Raw genomic sequence first — 10,033 nt, 5'->3', positions numbered from 1 at the left:
CCCATCCCATCCCACCCTGTCATGCCATGTCATCCCATCCCATTGCAATTCCCACCCATCCTGTACCATTGCATCTGTCACTTTCCTATTCCATCTCCATCCCCATTCCCTCCCACATCATCCTTATCCTGTCCCACCCTTTCTTTCCTGTTCCATCTTAATCTCCATCCCCATTTGCACCTGCACTTCCATCTCATCCCATGTAAAGAAACCCCAATGTCTATCCCTATGGAAGCAACATCCCAGGCTGGAGAAGCTTTGTGGAGGCTTGTGGGGCTCTCCCTCACCTTTCCTACATGGAAGCAGTCATCGGCAGAGAGGGAGACGTGCTGGCTGGGGCTGTAGAGGGGTGGGTGCCCGGCTCTCTGGAAGACGCCGTTGGCCAAGCCCTTGACGTTGAGTGCGTAGACGTCCTGCAGCCGCATCAGCGCCCTGGCTGCCCCGTCCAGGTCCTCAGTTCCAGGCAGCTCCTGCTCCACCTCCCTGAGGCCAGCATGGAGCGCTGCAGGGTGGGAAAGAGGTGGGAGGCGGGGATGAACGGAATTAGGAGGTGCAATTGCCCTTATCAGCTTTTTTCCCTGGGGACACCACATCCTGCTCCTCCATCCATTCTGCTCCTCCAGCAATTTTCTTGCTTCTCCACCCTTTCCCCAGCCCCTCCATTTATTTCCTGGCTCCTCCATCCATTCTCCTGCTCCTCTACCCACTGACCCTTCCACTCCATCTGTTCTCTTGTTCTTCCGTATGTTTCGCTCTTCCATCTATTCTCCTGCTCCTCCATCCTCTCCCCACCACCTCCTGGCTCTGCCCAGGTGACAGAGGGGACACAAGGCCGAGCATCTTCCCTGTACCCTGGGTGTTCCTGGTGGCCTCGTCGCTGTAGATGACGTTGGGCCAGTCAGAGTTGAGGCGCTTGATGAGGCTGAAGGCCAACAAGGGGTTGTCCACCGAGGCCTCGGGGTCCTGGTGCAGTGCCTGGACCTTCTCATAGAACCTACAAGGAGCCCACTGGAGGACACTGCAATGCTCCTCAGTGTTGGCACCACCCGGGTGAGGGCTCAATCCCCCCCGTTGCTGGGCACCTTGGCCTCAGCGTCCACTCTTTGGCCTTGGGCGTGCCAGAGCCCCCGTGGATGGGGGCACCACGTCCCCCTCCTGGGGCACGGCCGGGGGAAAGGGGGGCGTGAGCCACATCCGGGCTCGGCTTCCCATCCTCCCACCGCCCTCTTATTTAGGGCCACCCCCAACAATTGGGCGCTGCGGGGAAGGTGGGGATGGGTTAACCTCTGCCGGTAGCCAGGGAATCACCCACGCCTGGGGCTGGCCGGAGCGGAGCGAATGCCGCGGGTGTCCCACCCTTGGCCGGGGCGCGCTTTGGGGGTGCCGGTACCTGCGGAGGCGGCGCAGGCGGGAGCTCTCGTCCCGCAGGTAGGAGCGGAGCCGGCGGAGCAGGCGGCGCTCGGTGCCCAGCGCTCCCCGCACGCTCAGCATGGCAGAGAAGGTCTCGGCCGGGGCGGGGGGCGGCAGCAGCAGCGCCAGCAGCGCCCCCAGCACCCCCAGCGCCCCCAGTGCTGCCAGCGCCCCCAGTGCTCCGAGAACCCCCAGTACCTCCAGCGCCCAGAGCCCCCCGCACGGTGAGAGCTCGCAGTGCTCAAAGTTCCCACAGTGTCTCCAGTCCCAGCACCGCCAGTGCTCCCGGTATCCCCGGTACCTCCAGCGCCCCTACCCTCAGCAGTGACCCCAGTACTCACAGTGTCCCCACGTGCCCCCAATACCGCCGGTCCCCCCTGTACCTCCAGTCCCAGCAGCACCCCCCGAGCCCCCAGCAGCCCAAACACCACCAGTGCCCCCAGCGCTCCCAGTGTCCGCCGTGCCCCAGCGGCAGCGCCCGTATCCGGCGGAGAAACCGGGGGAAAAGGGGCGGAGAGGCCCCGCCTTTGGGGGAAAAAGGGGTGGGGGGTGCCTCGGATCCGCCACGCTGGCTGGGGAGGGAGGTGTGGTGCTGGTCCCCATCCTGCTTGTCCCTGTCCCCATTCCAATCTGCCCCTCTGTCCCCCTCTTTGTCCCTCCCGGTCCTGCCCCAGCCTCATCCTGCCTGTCCCTGCCCCTTTCCCTGTTCTGTCCTGTCCTCATCCTGCTCTGTCCTCAGCTTCATCCTGCCTGCCCGCTCCGTCCTCTTGTCTGGCCCCATCCTGCCCGTCCCTGTCCACATCCTGCCTGTGTCTCGATCTGATTTTCTGCCCATCCTGCCCGTTCCTACCCCCTTGCTCTCGTCCCGTCTGCCCCTATCCCGCCTCTCCATACTCAAAACACAGCGCCAGGATCGAGTGGGAGGTGCCGTGCTTGGGGCCGTCCTGCATCTTTCTGGGGCAGGGTCAATTCCGTTGGGATTTTCCCTGTATTAACTGGATTTCACGTGTTTTGGGAGAATTTTATTGGACAGCAGCACGGGGATGTGAGGTCACTGTCACTGTCGGGATGCTACAACCTGTTCCCTGCGGAGCAGAATGAAACACCCCCCAACACTTCCCCCACCCCAACCCCCCAAGATTCTTGTGCTTTTTCCCAGGAGGGAGGGAGAAACTCGGTCTAAAGCAGGAAAGTGAAGAAAACAGGATAAAAAATTGTAAAAACTGGGAATTTTCTGCCACCTGCAGGAATGCAGGAACTGGAATATTTTTAACAAAACCGAGATTTTGGGGTACTTTTTCCTCAGGGAATCAGCTGCTCTTGCCGGCACCTTCTGCTTTTCAGCTGCTTCGAGATGGAAAATACTGATTTTTGGAGAAGCAGCGGCATTTCGTATGCTGTGCTGGCATCCCCCTTGGCCAAGCCAGAGCAGATCCTCCACTGCCGCAGGTCACCGACAACATCTGACGGGTGATTAAAACGACGAAATTAAATTAAAGCTACATGATGCTGAGCCTCTGGTGCGCTTGAAATACCCTGGTGCGGTCTCGGCGCTGCCGTGCTCACGGGGATCCGGCCGCTGACGCTCGGGAGCGACCGCACCGCCTAAAACGGGCTCGTTTTAGGAAGCCTTGAGGTCCTGATCGCCAGAGGGGTCCAGGGTGAAGAGGCAGAAGGCGATTTCCTCACAGGCGCTGCTGGCGCCGCACTCGAACAAGCACCCAAAAACGCCGTCGGGGCAGACGGCCAGGTCGGAGTAGCCGGCGGGCCCGGAGTGCAGCACCCAGGGGCGCCGCCAGCCCTCCCCGTCCAGCGGCGAGGGGTTCACATAGAGACCCAAATCTCGGCGGCAGCGCCGGTCGGTGGGGTGCGAGTACAGCAAGCAGCCGGGAGCCTGCGAGGGAAAGCTGACCACGCTGCCTTGGCAGCCCCGCGGCGGCTCCCGCAGCGCCTGGCACAGCTTCGGCCGCTGGAAGCGCTGCCCGCGGTCGGAGCTGAGCGCCACGGCCCGGCAGCCCCGCGGGGCCCGGGAGCTGCAGTAGAGCAGCGGGCGCTGAGCACCGCGGATTTCGGCTACCTGGCACTCGCCCGTCCGCTCCCCGCCCAGCAGGGCACCCTTGTGCCAGCGGCGCCCGCCGTCGTCGCTGTAGAAGACGAGGGAATGCTGGCGGGTGAAGCACGGCAGCCGCAGGGCCCCGCACAGACACCCGTGAACGTAGTAGGTGTAGGCCGGCACCACCAGCCGCCCCGAGCCCAGCTGCACGCCGTGGCCCGGCCCCACGGCGAAGGTGGCCCACCGGGCCAGGTCGGAGCCGATGGCTTCGTCCGTCACGTCCCGCAGCGCGGCCCAGCCGCGGCCGCCGTCGGCGCTGGTGGCGAAGCAGAGACGAGCGGCGCTGCACCCACTCCAGATCTGGCGTCGCTCCGTCTTTCCCTGCTCCACGCAGATGCAGAAGAGGAAGACGGTGCCGCTCCTGGCGTCGTAGAGAGGACAGGGGTTCATGGTGCGGTGGCCGGGCAGCGCCAACGTCGACAGCTCCTCCGTGGGACCCCACTGCCGGCAAGGAGGAAAATGAGGCTCGGCCGCGGGGTCGCCGCATCCCGGCGCCACCCGGCATCGCGTCCACCTCTTGCTCCTACGGCCCGGGGGGAATTTACCTTCACCGAGGAGCCGTGCCGGCGGCCCCGCCGCAGCACCAGGTACTTGGCATCCTCGTCCCGGGCCGAGGAGCGTTTCTCGGCGAAGGCCAGGAAGGAATCATCCGGGGGGACGTAGAGCAGAGCCGGGATGCGGTAGGTGATCCCACCTGCCTGTCGGAACAGCGTCTCCGGAGGGAAAACGTGCGGGGATCCTGGTGGTGGTGGGGGACTCTCCCCGCCATCCCCCTGCTGCAGGAAGGGTGAGGAAGTCAGACGTAAAGGGTTAAATCCCGGCAAAAGGAGGGGGTGGCCTGTACGGGGGGGGGATAGGGATGAAGGCTCACCTTGAGGCAGGTGGTGGCCTGGGACATGGTGGCAGCCCTGAGGTTCCCCTGGGACCTGAGCAGGGATGGAGAGTGGGGTGAGAGCCGAGCCCCTCGGCGGGGTCACACCCGCCCTCTTGCCTGTCTGTGCTGCCCTCCCTGGACTGCAGAGTCCCCTGCTTCACCCACGGTGCCACGTCCAGGCTGTTCCCAAGGGCTGTGCACTTCTCCTGCACCGCACCTGGACCCCCAAGCTCCCACTGCCCGGGCACCTCGTCATTGCTCGGGCACCCCCAGTCCCCCACGCACCCCGTCCACCTGGATCCCAGCCTGCACCCGCCACGTCCCTGCGCTCGCTCACAGCACCCCCGCACGCAGGGACCCCCGCAGTGACAGACACCCCCTCCGTGCATCCCCCTTCACGTCTTCTGACCCCCGTTCGCCCCCCATCCCCCTGCAGCACCCAGGTTCTCCCCGCGCACCCCGACACCCCGCATGCACCAAGCCCCGGGTGAGCCCCCTGCACCCCGCGAGCACTGAGCCCCCATCCCGCACTCCTCCATCCCCCGCACTCCTCCATCCCCGCATCCCCCCCATCCCCGCAGACCCCGCTCCTCCTCCCACCGCCGCCGCGCCGGGGCCGCCCCGCTCCGCCTCTTCCTGCAGCTCCCGGAGCCGGGGGGGCCGGATACCGGAGCTCGGGCCGAGGAAGCGGGCGGGGATCCGGCTGTCGGGGTAACAGAGCCCGGCGCCGCTAGCGGAGGGCAGCAGGGACAATACCTGTGTGGGCAGGTGATGTGCTCCTCTTCCGGCGCTCCTACGGGGGGAGGTGGAATGGTGGAATATCAAGAGGAGATTGACCGGTGGAACCGCTGCCGAGGGGTCCCGACCCTCTCCCCAACGGGCAGGAGGGGAGCTAAGAGAGGGACGGAGGCAGGAGCCTGCTTGGGATGCCAGGAGAATCCCCCCCCCTGGCTTCCCGTGCCTTCCCAGGTGCTGCTGTGGAACAGGTGTGGAGAGGGAGGGCTGGAAAATCGTGAAGGTGAACCCCCATCTTGGGGTTCCCTGAGGTGAGGCAGCCAAGCCCAAACAAGATAAAAAGAAGAGCCATCTTCATCCTGTGGCACCTGGGGATGAGGTTTAGGTGACAAGATTGTGGTACAGGAATGCCAGGACTCTTCCAGCCTTGATGATTTTGTGAACTGGGATTCCCTCCCCAGGCGTGAAACAACCCAGAGATGCTCCAAGACATGTTTGATGTCTGTTCTTCCCTTTTATTGAAAAACAAACAAACAAACAAACAAACAAAAATCTCTTTTAAAAAATGCCAGTTTATAGAAGGGACGCATGGAACAGGAGGTGGCACAAGGGAACCGCAGGACAGACAGAGAGACACAGCTTGGAAAATCTTTTACACTTTCGCAGAAGCTTTGTGGCTGAGCACACAGAAGTAGCATATTTGGTTCTCCCCCCACAACACATAAAAGATTTTTATATAAAACAATCCTCTACCCCCAATTAGATAAATACAAAAATAAAGCGAACTTGTTTGCGAGGGGATGGTTTGCTTCACAGAAGGGTTTTGTCCTGAACTCCTAACAGAAAATGGAAAGGAGGGATTGGTAAAACCCCCTGGACACAGAGCCATGTGAGAAAGCACTGCCAGGTAAAGCAGAGGACGCTGGGGCAGCATTGGTGATGCGTTTCTCCTCCTGAGGGTCCCCAAAATCCAACTCTGGGATCCATCTCAGAGCCTGGAAGGCAGGCACACAGACCAAGCTTAGCCATAATATTCAACAAAACTCGGGTCCAAGATTAAAATTCCTGCTCATCCAAAATACAATAGGACTTCAGGACAAAAACAGAGGCCATGATTCACGTTCTTTGCCATTTGACTTTATTGGTGTTAATTTAGTGGGTTCCCAGGAGGCGGGTGGACTCCCAAATCATTTTGTTTTCCTCTCCAGGGCCAGACTGTCGTGCAGCTTGGACACCTCGGGCTCGTAGGCCTCCATGACTAACGTCCCGTTGTTATCGAAGAACTTGGCAATGGATTTGGTGAACTCGGCTTCCCTCTGCTGTTTTGTTTTCCCGCTGATGAATGTCAGCTTCAGGGTGTACTTGTCATCAAACCTGTGGGAGGGCAGACAGACCTCAGAGTGGGATCCCACTTAGGACAGAAACCCCCCTCCTGGACTGGAGTTCCCCACCTGGGCACTCACAATTAACACCACCAGAGCCTTTTATACCCCGCATTAGACACAAGTGGAACATGAACATTGGTGGCAGAAAACCACTTGGAGCAGCTCCTGTTCCTAGACCAGGACATGGATTTTGATGGAGCTGAATGGATTTGGAGTGATCTCTGGTGAGGGAGGGATGGCAGTGGTGCCTGCTGGCTAAGCCCAGGCTGCCAGAGCAAACGGTACCGTTTGAGGCTGGAGGAGAGCTGCCAGACGTCGTCGGGATCCATCCCCGCCGGGTCCTTCCTGTGAGCCACCAGGAAAATACTCTTCTCTTTGTAAGAGGTATAAATGGTCAGAATTCCCATCATCACAAAATATGTGCAGAGAAAGTTAAGGAAATTCAGAAGGTGCAAGGAGAAGCAGGAATTAGGCAGAGAAGCGGCCTGGATCGCCTCAGACACTGTTGTTTAACCACTGCTCATGAAATTTTAATTCCAAACAGGATGTTTGGCTGATGCTTCATTAGCATGAGAAATTATGTAATAAATTTCAACTTTAATCATTTATTATTCACTCCCTGGAAGTGTCCAAGGCCAGGCTGGATGGGGCTTGGAACGACCTGGTCTAGTGGAAGTGTCCCTGCCTGTGGCAGGGGGTGGGACTGGATGAGCTCTAAGGCCCCTTCCACCCAAACCAGTCTGGGATTCCCTGACATTTGCTGGGAGATAGTGGGAAAACTTGAGACTGAACAAGACACAGAAATCATTTCTGGGCATTCCTCCCAAGGACAGACCAAGCAATTCCACTTTCCCACTTTTGGAATTAAGTAGTTTCAAGTGCTGCAAGGCAAATCACTCATTTGTTCCGAAAGCCACCCAGAACAGCTGGGAACAACAAAATTCCTTAGGATCCCAGAATTGTTTAGGTTGGAAAACTCCGAGACCATTAAGTTTAACCACTCCCCCAGGCCACCATTCCTCCAGCCAAGGCCACCACTAATCCTTCACATTGCTGAACCTCACGGAGTGAGATCCCTTGCCGAGAGCTCAAGAATTTCCTCTTTCCCCTCTCAGTATCTGACCCGTGGTATTAGCGAAAAGCAAACGTGTCTGTAACCAGACTGTGGATAGAATAAAAAAAAAAGGATCTGCCTCAGACCACCCAAATTTAAGGTCGTTACACCCAGACAGGCAGGCGTTCTCCTATCACATGAAAACTGTCTGACTGTCAGCTGATCTCCACATGACAGGAAGTGTAATTCCCACAGGCCTGAAAATGGGAATATCCAAAAGGGTTTTGTTCCTGTGAACCCTTTAGGTATAACCAAGACAAGATCTGTAAAGGATATGAGACAACACAAAAGGCAAGAACTGGTTTGGATTCAGGGAAAGGGTGCAGGTAATCCCAAATCAAAGCAACAATGGCAAAGAGACAAGAGATTGTGCAGATGATGAGGCGGCCGTCGATCAAACGGAAATTTTCCACATATTTGTACTTCTCCAGGAGCACCTGTGGGAGAAACAGGCAGAGTCTATCCTGAGCTCTTCAAGAATGTGACACACTGTTTCTGGGAAGGGTTTGAAGGGAACAATCCCAGTGGTACAGGTGAACTGAGCAGAAAGTTTATGGGGAATTCATGTTTGCATCAGGCATCCTGGTAATTGATTGGGCACAAACATGTGGGAATCACGAGAGATACCACAGACCTGGCATGGATATGGGCAGGAAGGAAAATCAGGGAGCTTCCCAAGAGGGACAACTCAGCAGAGAGAACCTACCTTTTTGGCAGAGTCATCCAAGGAATTTTTCACAGCTGAACCATCCCATTTGTCAATTTTTACTGGCTTGTCATCAATCTTCCACTGCAATGGAAACAATGTGGAGTGAGGGGAATTTCATCCCAAGGTGCTTGTTCCTGCTGTGAGCTCCAAGGCAGGAGGCAAACCAGAAAGCAGCTTGGGAAAACCTGCCTGGACAGAGGGAATTTGCACCCAAAAGCTGCTTGAGCAGATTCCAGCTTAAACACCTTGTCACAGGTTTGAAGTGGCTCTGACAGTAGCTTCAGTTTTGCTTCTACACTTGCTGCTCCCACTGCCATCCCCAGGGAGTGGCATTTGGGCTGAATTCCTGCCCTTTGGATGTATTCCCGCTTTCCAGCCACACTGCTACACACAGACTCTTGGGGGGTGGAGGAAAATTTCAAGAACACCCAACTATCTTTGTACAAGGGGAGAATTAAAAGGCAAAACCAAGAAATTTCAGTTAAAACCATTCTCTGGAACAAAAGCAAAGGATTCTGTCACTCTTTTGTATCCAAATCTTCTGCAGGAATGGGTACCTCCCCAATAACAATTCCCATATCCAACAATTCAGCTTTTCCAAAGGGTCCATGTTCCCCTGAATACATTATTTTTTGGTGACACACCAGTCTGAGCTCTGAGTATCCTAAGTAATCCTTTATTTCAAACAGTTGAGTGACTGGAGCTGGAATCTTAGCAGCCAGTAAAGCAATTCTCAGTTTCACTCATGTTATTTTCCTGCTCCAGAAGCTCCCAAGCTGGATTAACTACCATTCCAAAGAGCTCCTTTCCCTCCTCTGTAAGGAACAAAACCACTTTAAAATATGATGTAAAACTCGATCTGCTTCCCCTGCAGCCACACAGGGAAAAGCCCAATTATCCCCCAGGCCCGGCACGTGGGAATTATGAGACACACAGGAAATGTCACTGCGTGTCCACAAGGTTAATGAGGCACAAAAGCAACGGCCAGAAGGATCTAATAATCATGGGGAACTGGGACAGAGCTCTCACAGCAGTGTATGGTACCAAATATTTCAGGTGGCTGCTTTTTGAAGCAGTTTCTTCCAGCATTAATTAGCACACACGTTAATTAGAAGCCAAAGCTTTTGCCATAAGAAAACTGGGTCGAATTCTTTCCACTATTTATTTTTCCTTATACAAGCACCTACAGCAGTTGGAGGTGGATGCCCAGGGCTGAAGGGAGCATGCTCAGGGCTGATGGGGGATTCTCAGGGATGGGGATGCTGAGGAATGGGGATGCTGAGGGATGGGGATGTTCAGGGAGGGGATGCTCAGGGATGGGGATGCTCAGGGATGGGGATGCTCAGGGATGGGGATGCTGAGGGATGGGGATGCTCAGGGATGGGATGCTCAGGGATGGGGATGCTGAGGGATGGGGATGCTGAGGGATGGGGATGCTCAGGGATGGGATGCTCAGGGATGGGGATGCTGAGGGATGGGGATGCTCAGGGATGGGGATGCTCAGGGACGGGGGATGCTCAGGGACGGGGATGCTCAGGGACGGGGATGCTGAGGGACGGGGATGCTGAGGGATGGGGATGTTCAGGGATGGGATGCTCAGGGATGGGGATGCTGAGGGATGGGGATGCTGAGGGATGGGGATGTTCAGGGATGGGATGCTGAGGGATGGGGATGCTGAGGGATGGGGATGCTG

The 10,033-nt window shown here is 57.2% G+C and overlaps 3 protein-coding genes across 3 annotated transcripts in view; all 3 read right to left on the bottom strand.

Annotated features, from left to right (window-relative positions):
* Positions 1–2,360, bottom strand: part of P4HA3 (prolyl 4-hydroxylase subunit alpha 3) — a 7,881-nt gene extending 5,521 nt beyond the window's left edge. The window contains exons 1-5 of the mRNA XM_015646741.3: positions 2,305–2,360; positions 1,794–1,935; positions 1,391–1,722; positions 852–994; positions 288–502 (exon numbers count right to left, since the gene is read on the bottom strand). Of these exons, the coding sequence (XP_015502227.1) occupies positions 288–502; positions 852–994; positions 1,391–1,722; positions 1,794–1,935; positions 2,305–2,360 (888 nt within the window). The remainder of the gene's footprint in view (positions 1–287; positions 503–851; positions 995–1,390; positions 1,723–1,793; positions 1,936–2,304) is intronic.
* Positions 2,361–2,417: 57 nt separating this feature from the next.
* Positions 2,418–5,014, bottom strand: NEU3 (neuraminidase 3). The gene is made up of 4 exons (XM_015650378.2): positions 4,981–5,014; positions 4,395–4,449; positions 4,069–4,299; positions 2,418–3,964 (listed from the first exon to the last, which is right to left on the bottom strand). Exons 2-4 carry the CDS (start codon positions 4,419–4,421, stop codon positions 3,032–3,034), a joined length of 1,191 nt encoding a protein of 396 aa, XP_015505864.1. The 5' UTR covers positions 4,422–4,449; positions 4,981–5,014; the 3' UTR covers positions 2,418–3,031.
* A 1,233-nt stretch (positions 5,015–6,247) lies between these two features.
* The window catches only part of SPCS2 (signal peptidase complex subunit 2), a 4,204-nt gene continuing 418 nt past the window's right edge, over positions 6,248–10,033 (bottom strand). Inside the window, exons 2-5 of the mRNA XM_015651625.1 lie at positions 8,338–8,421; positions 7,908–8,068; positions 6,803–6,937; positions 6,248–6,506 (exon numbers count right to left, since the gene is read on the bottom strand). Coding sequence (XP_015507111.1) covers positions 6,320–6,506; positions 6,803–6,937; positions 7,908–8,068; positions 8,338–8,421 — 567 coding nt within the window. The 3' untranslated portion in view covers positions 6,248–6,319. The remainder of the gene's footprint in view (positions 6,507–6,802; positions 6,938–7,907; positions 8,069–8,337; positions 8,422–10,033) is intronic.

This window comes from Parus major, chromosome 1 (genome assembly GCF_001522545.3).
Source record: "Parus major isolate Abel chromosome 1, Parus_major1.1, whole genome shotgun sequence".
Taxonomy (NCBI): domain Eukaryota; kingdom Metazoa; phylum Chordata; class Aves; order Passeriformes; family Paridae; genus Parus; species Parus major.
Note: the sequence above shows the minus strand (reverse complement) of the source record. Positions and strands in the feature narration are given on the sequence as shown.

Coding starts and splice junctions, on each gene's coding strand:
- NEU3 (XM_015650378.2), bottom strand. CDS start 4,421: ATGTCCCAGGCCACCACCTGCCTCAAG. Junction 4,300..4,394: donor AGGCCACCACCTGCCTCAAG/GTGAGCCTTCAT, acceptor CCCTTCCTGCAG/CAGGGGGATGGCGGGGAGAG. Junction 3,965..4,068: donor GGCACGGCTCCTCGGTGAAG/GTAAATTCCCCC, acceptor CCTTGCCGGCAG/TGGGGTCCCACGGAGGAGCT.